Genomic DNA, 13,039 nt, shown 5'->3' with positions numbered 1-13,039 from the left:
TTTTGTATGATTAGCAACCAAAACGGCTTTTGTGATAGCCAGCAAGTGCGTCTGGCTGTGTGTCAATGTGCGACAGACTTTGCTTCCAAGACGAGTGTCACTGCAATTCTAACTGTAATCCTCTATGCTAGGCTAAGAAGGATGCATGACACTCTGCCGCCTCAACTCCTGTGCCGACGTCACTTGCGCTCTCCTTCCTTCCCTTTCCTTGCCCATCTCAGCCTCCATTCCAATCCTACTCGACCTAGTCAACACCACTTTCGGAATGACGATCCCCCCTCCTCCTCCTCCTTCACCTCCTCCTCCTCCATCTCCTCTCGTTCCCGCCGCTTTCTGCACCTCTTCTGGACTGACTTTGCCCGGCTCAGCCTGGAGTAGTTGCTCCAACAGGAAAGAAAAATCCAATCCGACCTCCTTCAGCTGACTTGCCAACCTGAAACTGATCTCCTTGACCTCGCTCACCAAGGCTTGCGCCTCCTCTTGCTCCTCCGCACCACTATTACTCGTATAAACCTGCCTCCGAAACAACTCAGCAAACTCCTCCACCCTCTCGCAAGCCCACTCTACAAACCCGCTCGCCATCCTACCATCCTTGAAGGCCGACATATACCATTCGCTCGTATTCTTAATCAGTGTAAAAAAGACGATGCCCAGTTCGCTGATATACAAACCTGTATCTCCTTCGAACTTGATCTGTCGTGTACGCTTGTTGAGAAGTTGGGTACGTGCGTCGAGGAAGAGCTCTCGTGCTTTTTCACCTTGATCTAGACGCAGGAGGTAGGATGCATTGCGAACGACCGAGGATTTTTTCAGATTGGAGCGGTGCAAGTCGGATGAGATCGCCGCAATCAACTCTGACGTACGAGTGGAGAGTTTAGATGAGAGATCGATATAAGAAGGAGAGCGAGAGGATGGGGAAGGATAGGTGGAAAGTACCGCCCGTCCTTTTTCGATGAGGCTGACTGCTTGATCCCATTCCCTCAAGGCGATGCAAACGCTCAGCTCGTCCGAGAAATCATTGTTCCATCTTCCCGGATCTTTCCGTTCTGAGGCCGCCGAGGCTGCTGCCGCCGCCATGAGGCCTCCACGATCCTCTGGCCCATCTTCACCGATAGGAGTCAACAATCCGCCATCTAAGGCCTTACCCCTTCCACCTCCACTCGCGCCGATAGTCAAGGCATCCAATTGACCCGGAGAAGACAACAAGGTACTCTCCCTCCTTTTCTCGGCGCCAAACTCACTCTCATCCCTTCTCTTCTTGGCCAACTCCTCGGCTACGCGCCTAAAGGCATTCAACAATGCCCTTTTATCCTCGCCCCTATCCGTTCTATAGACAAAACTCTGCCTACCACGCTTGATCTTGATCGCATTGGTCAAATCTCCGCCATCTTTCAAATCAATCACCAGGATCTCTGCCAAACTAAAACACCTCTCCGCTACCAACCGCACTTTACTACTCATCTGCCTCTTTCTCCTGGTTGCAATCAACAATAGGTCATCCAGCAAGAATAGCGCAACAGACTGCTGAGGTTTGTAGGTAGCAGCGTTGAGTTCGGTAAAGCTAGAAGCTTCAGCTATGAGATGTCGACCTGGAATATAGGGTAGGAACTTTTGCGATCCCTCGATGCCTTCCCATAGAGAAGTGATTTGGGCACGGTAGATTTGTTGCAAATCAATTGTACTAGTTCTGTTGGCTTTAGTGGATGCTTTTGGGCGAGAGAAAGAGTCGGAGAAGGAACAAGTGCTGGAAGAGTCATCGAGCTCGAGTGCTTGAGGAAGTTGCTTCCATTCCGAAAGCAATTCTTTGAGTTCCAACATATCGTTTTCCAACGTCGCAATTTCTTTGCTGATCGTAATGAATTCGCCATAGTTCTTGAACACTTGCTTTTTGAGATCGTCATTAGCAGCATCTTTGGCTGCGGCAAGCGAGCTCTTGAATGCTCGCAGACTTGATTCTGTATGATGGCTTAATTTAGCCCTGAGGTATGCCTGAGGATCAAATTCCGATGCGCTTAGCAGCTGAACATCTACTGCAGGGTCCCCTTGGAAGACATCAGTGCGAGTACGCGTTGTTTCGCAGCTCTTGCGCATCGCTTCTAGCTCCTTCTCGTCTGCATCATAAGCTGCGTCCTTCGAACTCTCTCCAATAGCCGGTAGATAGCGCTTGTCGGTGTCATGGTGTGGTTGATCATCGATATGAATCTCAGGCATCGGTGGGAGGGAAGGGAGGGCAGGGATAGCGGAGAATCCACCGGGACCAAGTTGTGTAGGTTCGGCATAGCGCATAGAGAGACGCTTTTTGAGATTGCTGCCTACCTCAGAAGCGTTCTTTTTGGACTTTTTGAGGACTTTACTCGTGCCATGCTTGCCACTGCTCTCGGCGGGCCCAGAGGCTGCGTATGCACCGTAGCGTAAACTGTTTTGCTGTTGCGAGGAGGAGGCATCCTTGGGATATGTCGATGAGGAGGAGGAAGCGGTAGGGACGGGTGGGATGACTGGTTGCTGGCCCTCTTGTGCGTATAGCGTCATGGGACGCGTACGGAGCGACCGAGACATGGCGGCAGAGGTGTTCGTCACTGTGCTTGCCGTAGAGGCAGGCGACAGTATGTGTGTGTGTGTGTGTGTGTGTGTTCTGTGATGGGGGGGGAAGGGACGGTGGTGGTGTTGGTGCAAGAGCAAGGTGTCGCTTAGTTGAGGAATTTCGTTTTTTGTTTGTGTTGTTAATTCTATCTACTAGCTTCTATGTACATTGTCATCTATATATGCTTGGTAATCTCTTCCACATGTGCTAGCCTGTGTTGAGCCACTTGTTGTGTCACTCCTGCATTGTCACTTCCTGCATGTTAGTGTGACAATGCTTATGCATCCCACATGTGTCACCACCTATAGGTGTCTTTATCTCATCGATGACTTGCTTATCTTCCATGGGCTCCATAATGCTCCGTGGACCCTGTGAATCTCGTTGGAGTGCTGATGTGTCTCCCTCAACTGTCTCCCTCAGCGGCGAGGCAGTTGGCTGCTGAGCTGCTGTACCTTGCTGTGGTGTTAGTCCTAACCCTCGTTGTGTGCATTGCAATGCCTCCTTGCCCACTGGTTTGGTAAAGATATCTGCTAAGTTATCTTCAGTGCCGATGTACTTGATTTTGACCTTTCCATCTTGTATGTTGTCTCTTATGAAATGGTATTTGGTGTCGATATGCTTCAACTTCCAATGTTGTGTGGGGTCTTTGCTTACTTGGATGGTGCCTGTGTTGTCTGAGAAAATTATGGGGGTACCAATGTCAACCCCAATGGCCTTGAAGAGGTGTCCAAAGAAGAGAATTTCTCGTGTGGCCTCAGTTGCTGCTACGGATTCTGCTTCTACTGCCGATAAGGCAGTGCAGTGCTGTAGTGCAGACTTCCATGCTACCAGATTTCCATGTATGAAAACTGCTGACCCTGACGAGCTCTTACATTGTGCTGTGGTGTCACTTGCCCAGTTCATGTCACTATGCACTACCAGAAAATCTTGTTGCTTGTTGCTACCATATTGCAAGTGGATGTCCTGGGTGCAGTCCAAGTATTGGAGCACTCTCTGTGCTGCGTTGTAATGTTCCTTCGATGGTTGTGTCATGTAGCATGCAAGGACACCCATGGCTTGGCTGATGTCCGGACATGTTCTGTTTGAAAGCCATAGGAGTTTGCCAATGATTTGTGGGTATTCCATCTGCTTGGCTATGCTTGCTGTCATCTCTGGTATTGGGATGTCCTGGAGTGGTATGCTGGATTTCCTTCTACGTTTATCTAAATGCTCGTTTAATAGCTGCTTGACATAGCTGGTTTGCATGAGGTCCATAGTCTTTGCCTTGCAGTCTCTGGAGATCTTGATCCCAAGAAAATGGGATACATTGCTGCCCTCCTCCATTTTCCACTTCTTGCCTATCTCCCTCTTAATTTGCTTGACTGTTGACAGTTTTGGAGATATAATTAATGTATTGTCAACATAGATAACCACTATTGCAAAGTTGTCCTCCTTTCCTCTGGTGTAGATACATGGTGTGCAATTGAGCCTATGGAAGTTTGAGCACTGCAGGAACTTATCGAACTCCATGTTCCACTCCTGTCCTGATTGCTTGAGTCTGTATAGCCCTTTTACTACCCAATAAGCTTTTCCTTTTGGTACCTTTGCTCCTTCCGGCGGTTTCATATAGATGACGTGCTTGAGTGTGGAGTTGAGGTAGGCCATCGTGATGTCAAGTTGATGGACCTCCCAGTCCCGCTCCACTGCCAGTGACAACAGGGCTCTTATCGCACTGAGTGGTGCCACCGGTGCAAAAGTTTCTTCGAAGTCTATACCCTCTCGTTGTGTGAATCCTCGTGCTACAAGTCTTGCTTTATGTCGGACAGGTACCCCATCGGCATCCAGCTTGAGATGGAGGACGATCTTAGAGTTGACGAGTTTGGTGTTTGGTGGTATGTCCACAATTTCCCAAGTCCCCATGGCTTCGAGCCCATCTAACTCCTTGCATATGGCTTCTTGCCATTGCTGTGCCTCGTCACTGTCAAGTGCTTCCCTCAAAGTTGGTGTAAGGTTCATGGTGGTTGTATTGGCCTCCCTGAGAATGTCTTGTATGTTGATCTCCTCTGGCTCTAGTATGGGTTCATGGTCGATGGTCTCTGATCTGGTACTCTCTGCCTCTAGATTTTCAAATCCAATTTGCAGTGGGCTCCTTTCTTTGGGTCGATCATGCCAGCCTTTATCTTCATGAAATGTAGCTGAGTTACTCCATCGGATAGATGGTGTGTGTTCTGGAGTGTGGAATTTCCATCCCTTGTGCTCGTCGTCATAACTGATCATGATTCCTGGTATGGCTCTCGCACTGTGCTTGCCTGCATGATCTTTCCTTGGGAGGTGAACCCACACGAGACAGCCAAAGACATGCAATTGTTTTGCCAAGCCGTGAGCCATTGTATGATGAAAGTCTTCATATGGAATTCTGTTAGCATTTGCTGATGGTGTCAAGTTAAGTACATGTCCAGCAGCCATGATGGCATAGGGCCATAAACCCTTTGGCACCAATCTTTGGATGAGCATTGCTTGCATCTTTTCTTGTAGCGATCTGATGGTGCGTTCTGCTCTTCCATTTTGCATGCTGACATATGGGGTTGTTTTCTGCCATTTAAACCCTGCCTCCTTCTTCCATTCCTCTGCTGCCAAGCTTGACCATTCCGTTCCATTGTTGCTGCAGATGCACTTTAGCATGCAGTCCATCATTACCTCTGCCCTTTTGATCCATGCTTTTAAGGTGGGGAACGCTTCTGCTTTGCTGAGGAGCGGTCTCACAAATACATATGATGAGGCATTGTCTACAACTACTAGCACATGATGATAGTTGGGGTGGCCTTGTAGATCTGTCATTAGGTCAATGTGTATTAATTCTAATGGTGCTTGCACTCATTCTGTCTTGCTGCTTGCCATTCTTGCATGTGTTTGCTTTGCCTGACTGCAACTATTGCAGTCTTTTGAGTTGTGCTCAAGCTGTGTTTCTCTTCCTAGGTAGTGAGCTTGGATTTGCTGGGTTTTATTTCTGCTGGGATGGCCGAATTGTTTGTGCCATAGTTTGCTTGTCGTGTGGCTTGCAGGCCTTGCTGGTGTCATGTTATCATCAATGCCCTCAAGGGGGTCATTGAGCTGTGCCACTAGGGAGTCGGCATGAACTTCCCATCTTTTCTGGCGTTGGTTGGTCTTACTCTTAACCATGCTTCTGTCATGTTGGAGTATTGTAGCTCCAGATTCTTCAAATATCACTTGTGCACCATCTTCAGTTAATGCTGGAACAGACAATAGATTCTTGCTAAGGTCAGGAACATAAAGTACATCTGTGAGGGGTATTTTAATGTCTCCAACTTGCAAGGTTGCATCTCCTATTGCCTGCACTTGCAACCATTCATGCCCTGCAGTGTCTATGGATCCTTGCTTCAGCGTTGGAGCAATGAGCTTATCCTCATCATGTACCATGTGATGTGTAGCTCCAGAGTTGGCAATCCATGTACTGTTTTGGTTATGGTTGCCAGTTGTCAGCGGTCGTGTGCCTAACACCTGACTCTCTGCAGAATGGGCCGTCTCAGCGGAACTCAGTGAGTCCCAATAGAGAGGGTAGCCTGAGTGTACTTCCTGGAGAACCAGTGAGGAAGTTCTCTTGAACGGTTATCCATGATACCCAATGAGTGAGGCCCAAGGAATGGATGTCAACTGACTGCTGTCGGCACTCTGTACAGAGGTAATGCAGCAAGGTCAGCTCCTAGCGATGGAGTAGTACAACCCCGGCACAAGTGTCAAGACGTCGGCATAGTACTGCGAGTGACGGAGCTAGTGCTCAGCCATTGAATTGTCAGCGGTCGCTATAGGGACTGGTGGGGGTTCCAGGCCCACGGTGGAGGTTCCACCTGTAGTGGAGGTGCTACAGCGCCGATGTAGTTGTCGATGACGTCATTTACAATACTCTTCATTCGATGACGAAGGCTCAGACTTGTAATGGTCGCAATAGATGATATTGTGTTGTGTGACGTAGAAAGAAGGTTACTGTCCATGTAGTAGAATGTACAGCTATGATAACTGTGAAGGTTTTCTGTTGTAGAGTGGATGAGTCCCTGCTCATCGAATAGCATGGGGAGATAGTATATATACCATGCTGCATCAAGGACACGATCTAGCGCCACCACACAACCTGCATGTGGCACCACTCAGGGCTTGCTTGGTAAGGCTGACTTCAGCACCTTCCCAAGCTGCCAAACCAACCACACTTCCAGAGTGATTGTTCCCTAGCAATTCATCACATGTCTGATCATCGTCGATCGACGACAATGACCTCCATGTGCACCACAGAGTGGTGTTACTCAACAACCCTCCTATCTGTTCCTGCCGCCAGTAGTCCCCGATGTCCAGCAAGTTACAGTCTCCTACTGGATCTCCTTGGGAACTGCTGAGTCAGGTTCTTACACTGCCCTTCAACCGATTTAACCTCTCTGTCTGTGCAGATGGCACAGACTCCATTTCGGCCGACCGGCTCCCGTGACACCAGTGTTGCTTACGAAAAGGGTGCACCCGAGTCCCTATCCCTGCTGAGTAGGAGTTCACTCCTGACTGCTGGTGCAATTGATTGTGATGTGCCTGGGTTGCCTACACTTATAGCACTTGGCTGGTTCATTAGGGTTTGCAGGGTCATGCCTACCCCTATTGTAGCCCTCTTGGTTGAGAACCTGTCTATGCTTGCCAGCTTGGCCTGTTGAACTTCTATTGCTCGTAACTCTGGCTGCAGCTCAGATACAACCTGAGAGCTCAGCTTCTTGGTGCTTCTTGGCTAGTGCATGGTATGCATATTTGTAGTTGCAACCGGGTTGAGCAGCCTTGAGGGAATCTACAGTTTGGGTGTATAGCCAGTCATCCTTGATGCAGTGGTAGAGGGTGGACTTCTTGAGCTTTTCATCCATGTGACTGCCCAGCCTCGCAGCATCATTCCAAATTCGATCTAGTTCCTTTCCAAGGTTGATGACATTTTGGTGGACTAACTTGATCTCATGCACTCAGTTGTGAATGGCAGAGAGTTTAACTTCGTCATTGATTGTGAGTGCTGTTTTGAGCTTCTTGTACAGTGTAGAGCCAAGTTGCTCTTCTTCACCTTGTTCTCGGATGGTGTATGTATGAATACTGCTTTCAGGACTGTGATTGCATGATGACAGGATGAGGCCTAACAGGTGACTATTTAGTTCTTCATTGTAGTCCATGTGGTTGCTAGATATTTCCCTGGTAAGGATCTGCTTTGCATTCTTGATGGGCCATATGCAGTCCATAAACATGGGCTCCCAGATGGCCCAGTTGTTCTTGTTGAGCTTGACGATCTGTGATACAATGCTGAGTACTGACTTTGGAATCTTTTCGACTTGGCTGGTGTTTGGTTGGAGGTTCATCATAGAAAAGGCATGCTCCAGGATTTGGTCTTTGTTCCAGTCAGTGTGAACCTCTCTGATCACTTGCATGGTGTGTTCAAGTAGGGCTATGCTGTCTACTCTGGGTGGCATCTTGATGGCAAAGTGCCTTGAAGCTGCTGAGCTTCAGACTCTTAATCAGTTGAGGAATTTCATTTTTTTGTTTGTGTTGTTAATTCTATCTACTAGCTTCTATGTACATTGTCATCTATATATGCTTGGCAATCTCTTCCACATGTGTTAGCCAGTGATGAGCTGCTCCTTGTGTCACTCCTGCATTGTCACTTCCTGCATGTTAGTGTGACAATGCTTATGCATCCCACATGTGTCACCACCTATAGGTGTCTTTATCTCATCGATGACTTGCTTATCTTCCATGGGCTCTGTAACGCTCTGCGGACCCTGTGAATCTCGTTGGAGTGCCGATGCATCTCCCTCAACTCGCTTCTCCACACGCTGTCAATCAAACGCACAGACCATGGGCCCCAAGTTGCCGGACTGTTGGTGTATACGATGTAACATTGTTTCGAAAACATCAGCACCTTTTTTGGGCCCTTTTTTTGGCCCCCTTTTTTGGCCTCCTTTTTTTTAGCGCTTTTTTGTGCGACTTTTTAATGCTTTTGGTTTGGGTTGTGTAACGGTAATTGAAATCGTCGACTCTCTTTGTGCATCCATTGAGCTTCTCCTCATCACCTTGATCACTCCATCCTATAACCCGCCAGGCGGCTCGAATCGCCTTTGCTCCACTTGCAACGATAGATAGTCCGTCTGTAGGATTGCCCCGCCAGCTAGCACGCGCACCAGCATTGATTCCTCCGGTCCCTCCAAACCTCTTTCATCGAAGCACTGGACTCCAACACGATATCATGTCTCCTTGACCACGACAACCCGCTTTTCTCTCTGTTGACCCCAATAAGAGCTTCAAAGCCTCGGAACTCTGTCTGGACTGTTGCCCACCATGAAGTTCGCCCGCTACCTAGGCGGAAACACAGTGCCTGAATGGAAAAAGGTATACATCCAGTACCGTGGTCTCAAGAAACTCATCAAGCGTGTCGCAGAGCATCGCGAAGCACGCCTACGACTCGAAGCTGAGCTTGGCCTTGCTCGCGCCCGTTCTGGCTCTTCTTCTACTGCTGTTGCTGGTTCTAGCGCCAATGCTGCACGCAGACGTAGGGTAGTCGCATCAGATCGAGAGGCACAAGACACTCTTGCTTCCAGTGCAGGCTATCTGCGGCGCAATGACTACGGTGGAACACATGGCCCGGCTCCAGCGCTACCAGAGCTTCCGCCAGTGAGCTTGGCCGGAACAGGGCTTAGGCTTTCATCGGATCATTTTGGTCAGGAGGACGCCGACGAAACAGGCGGAACGCAAGATCTTGAAGCGCAAGCAAGTTACTCTGCAGATACGAAAGCCAGTACATCAGAGCAGCAACCGCTCGAAGCCACATCCCCTCCTCGCACTGAAGCCCGATATGACCTCAATGCAGACCCCTCCTCTCCTCCATCCTTTACCGCCGCAGTAGGCCCTTCTCGCAAAGCCACTACATCCAGCACCTCGAGCAAACGACAACTTGTTCCCCGCACAACCTCCTCCACTCGTTCCTTGCGCGCTGAAGCACCGGCGTCCACGCTCTCCGAACTCATCTCGACCCATTTCGATAGCCAAGAATCGAAACTCTTTTCGGCGTGCGATGCAGAACTCGAACGAATCGTCGCTTTCTATGAAGCGCAAGAAGCTTCCGCAGCGAAACAATTCACCCAACTGGCACGCCAACTCCAAGAACTCGCTGAACATCGGCGCGAGCATCGTGCCAAGTATAGCATTTCTGATCACCATCCTCCCTTGAATTCGGCTCGCAAGAATAGGCTTTCGCAACTCTTGTCGAGTATTGCAGGAAAGCAGTTGTTGACCGAGGAAGTTGTGGATCGGTTCAAATTTCTGCCCGGTTTAAAAGGCAAGCAGACACCAGCCGGTCAACATCCGAGGTTCTCCATCGAACGGCAGCAGCAGGATAGTGATGATGATGCAGGCGACAGAAGAAGAACACTGGCTCTCGCAGCAATGCAAGCTAGTTTGCGTGGATGGGATGACGAGACGGATTCAGCGATTAGAGAGGCTAATAAAGCAGCTGCTATGTCTCACGACCCGGAAGCATACGCTGCTGCTCGCAAAAAGCTCAAAGCAGCCGTTCTAGAGTACTATAGATTCCTCGACACCCTTACCAACTACAAGATCCTCAATAGAACCGGCTTTGCCAAAGTCATGAAAAAGTTCAGCAAAACGGTCAACGTTGCCTGCTCAGACCTCTACTATCGTGAGAAAGTGGCACCCACCATCCTCGTCACTTCGGATCGCATCGAAAAACTTCGTCGTGCAACTGAAGATATCTACACGGCCTATTTCGAACATGGAAACCGTAAACAGGCGCTCGATCGGCTCAGGGCTAGGGAAGATCATACTACCCATCACTATAGCGTCTTTCGCAGTGGCTTCTACCTTGGCATATCACTCTGTGCCCTTGTAGCGGGCTTAGTGGAGGCGATGAAGCCTGAGACTCAGAGAAGAGTGCCGCAGTGGGCAGCGATGTTGAGGGTGTATGGAGCAGAGTTCATCCCCACCCTTTTTGCTTTGGGCTTTGGATTGAATCTGGCTTGGTGGCATGCAGTGAGGATCAATACGGTCTTCATATTCGAATGGGATGTGAGGTCGACCATGGATCATAGGCAGTTTTTTGAAATCCCTGCGCTGCTTATGCTCTTGTTGTCATGCTGCTTTTGGGTGAGCTTTGTGAATCCGTTTCCCGATGCTATATACCCGACGACTTGGCCGACAGTATGGTTGGTCATTGCAGCCGTTGTCATGCTGAACCCTCTGCCGATATGGATGCCCGCTGGTAGGTGGTGGTTCACAAGATCCCTCTTTCGGGTCTTGACCGCTGGGTGTAAGAGGGTCCAATTCCGAGACTTCTTTCTAGGAGACGAGCTGAACTCAGTCGCATGGTCGATCAGCAACTTTTGGTATATCGGTTGCGAATACCACCACAATTGGGCTCACCCCGATCGATGTTGGCCCAACAAGACCTATTGGACCTCTGTTCTTCTTTCCATGCCCGCGGTCCTGCGTTTGGGACAATGCATTCGTCGTTGGATGGATAGCGAATATCGTACCCACCTACACCTTGTAAACGCCGGCAAGTACTGCTCTGCGATCCTCAACAACTTTTTCTACCTGCATTACCGCCGTAAGGGCTCGAATGCTGGAGTGGATCAGGCTTTGTGGATCTTGTTCGCAACAATCTATTCACTCTGGCACATTGCCTGGGATTTGTTGATGGATTGGTCTCTTGTCAAACCTCGGGCAAAACACTTGCTCCTCCGAAACGAAATTTCCTTCCCTCTACCAGTGTATTATGTATCCATAGTGATTGATGTGGTGGGAAGGAGCATATGGGTGATATACCTCATTCCAGGAAGAGCAAGTGTAACCTTACGATCCTTTCTAGCAGCATTGGTGGAAATGGGTAGGAGGGTATGTTGGAACAATCTTCGTGTAGAGAATGAACAGATTGGCAATACGGACAGCTTTAAGATCCTACGTGATCTTCCGCTTCCTTATCGACAGAAACTCATTCACCAACGGGAGGTCGACGCAGATGGTGTTGACAAAGGTGGCATATTTTCAAGTGTCAAACTCTCGGCTCTACGCAAGAAATCTCATCCAACAGCTGCTGCAGATCCAACACATCATACCGAAGCGAGTGTTCCACATCTCGCCACCACCCACCAGCGCTTAGACGAGCAAGAGAGCCATCCAGACGAGATGACGGCAAGGGAGAAAAGAAGGAAAAGTTGGATCGAGAGTTTGAGGAATACATTGGTTCCGGATGCGAAAGGGGTCGAGTATGGAAAAGGTTTAGATCAGAGGGCGGTGACCAAAGGGCAAAGTGGCAGAGATTGCATGCCTAGAAGGGGGGAGAATTTGGGAGAGGAGGGGATGCAGGGTTTTGATGAGAGCGATGATGATGATGAGGAGGAGGAGGAAGAGGAGGAGGAAGAGGAGGAGGAAGAGGAGGAGGAAGAGGAGGAGGAGGAGGAGGAAGGGACGCAGGAGGGTCATGGGAGTGATTCTAACGATGGTAGTGGTCAAGCGGTAGAGTTGCCTCAGACTCGGGCAAAGGCTGTGGCGAGGGGGAGCGCCTCCAAGCTGCCAAAGTCACGCTGACTGACTCGGGCTATGAACGAATAACAAGGCGGTTCTGTCTCGTCTATCTCACTCAGGAGCCGGTGGTGTAGGGTGTTGTGGCTGTCAACCCCCCTCCCCCCCTCTTCCTATGCCTGATTCTGTGGCGATCGGCATCAGTGAGATAGAAGCTGGAGTTGGGGATGGTTTCGAAGTGTCTCATCTCATAGAAACGTCGCTGTCTAGCTACGCGCTTCCTCCATCGATCTGTAATTTGATCGGGCGTTCACTCTCTTGGATCATCGGCATTGTTGGTGGCTTTCGATCTAACACAGACAGCCAATGTGGAGCAAAATGAAATGAATTCTTTCGGCCGGAAACAGGGAATGAGAAAGAGGGGAAGTGCATGTGTGTATCCATTCGCACGATAAGTTTTCTCTCAACCCTTTCTTTCTTTCATTGCTCCTCATCGTCCTCATCATCCTCATCGTCCTCATCATCCTCATCATCCTCATCGTCCTCATCATCCTCATCGTCCTCATCATCCTCATCGTCCTCATCGTCCTCATCGTCCTCATCGTCCTCATTGTCCTCATTGTCCTCATTGTCCTCATTGTCCTCATCGTCCTCATCGTCCTCATCGTCGTCGTCGTCGTCGTTGTTACCCTACCCCATCGACCCTAACCCATCGACCCTAACCCATCCGGACACCATCATTGGCAGTGCATGCTTCCATATCTCGCTCCACTCCACGACTATAAGCTGAATCGCTTCTTCTCCTCTCTTCGCCGCCATCCAACGCCTTCTGTTAAGCGCCACATCCATTCTGCCTCATTCCTGCGCAACAATTGCAATATATACCTCGTCCGCTAAACGAGCCTTCTCACATTCCTT

At 49.5% G+C, this 13,039-nt stretch overlaps 4 protein-coding genes across 4 annotated transcripts; 1 reads left to right on the top strand and 3 right to left on the bottom strand.

Moving 5' to 3' along the window:
- Nucleotides 1-132: 132 nt before the first annotated feature.
- UHO2_07253 (uncharacterized protein) lies at nucleotides 133-2,556 on the bottom strand (the record flags this gene model as incomplete). Its single annotated transcript, XM_041555069.1, has 1 exon — nucleotides 133-2,556. The coding sequence occupies one exon, from the start codon at nucleotides 2,554-2,556 to the stop codon at nucleotides 133-135; it is 2,424 nt and encodes an 807-aa protein (XP_041411003.1).
- Nucleotides 2,557-2,815: 259 nt separating this feature from the next.
- Nucleotides 2,816-5,131, bottom strand: UHO2_07252 (uncharacterized protein; the record flags this gene model as incomplete). Its single annotated transcript, XM_041555068.1, has 1 exon — nucleotides 2,816-5,131. One exon carries the CDS (start codon nucleotides 5,129-5,131, stop codon nucleotides 2,816-2,818), a length of 2,316 nt encoding a protein of 771 aa, XP_041411002.1.
- A 3,792-nt stretch (nucleotides 5,132-8,923) lies between these two features.
- Nucleotides 8,924-12,187, top strand: UHO2_07251 (uncharacterized protein; the record flags this gene model as incomplete). Its single annotated transcript, XM_041555067.1, has 1 exon — nucleotides 8,924-12,187. The coding sequence occupies one exon, from the start codon at nucleotides 8,924-8,926 to the stop codon at nucleotides 12,185-12,187; it is 3,264 nt and encodes a 1,087-aa protein (XP_041411001.1).
- Nucleotides 12,188-12,601: 414 nt separating this feature from the next.
- On the bottom strand, nucleotides 12,602-12,859 carry UHO2_07250 (uncharacterized protein; the record flags this gene model as incomplete). Its single annotated transcript, XM_041555066.1, has 2 exons — nucleotides 12,602-12,811; nucleotides 12,845-12,859. The coding sequence occupies 2 exons, from the start codon at nucleotides 12,857-12,859 to the stop codon at nucleotides 12,602-12,604; spliced, it is 225 nt and encodes a 74-aa protein (XP_041411000.1).
- Nucleotides 12,860-13,039: the final 180 nt, after the last annotated feature.

Source organism: Ustilago hordei (genome assembly GCF_900519145.1).
Source record: "Ustilago hordei strain Uho2 genome assembly, contig: UHO2_contig_25, whole genome shotgun sequence".
In the NCBI taxonomy this organism is placed as follows: Eukaryota; Fungi; Basidiomycota; class Ustilaginomycetes; order Ustilaginales; family Ustilaginaceae; genus Ustilago; species Ustilago hordei.
This window is presented reverse-complemented; position numbering and strand designations above follow the sequence as displayed.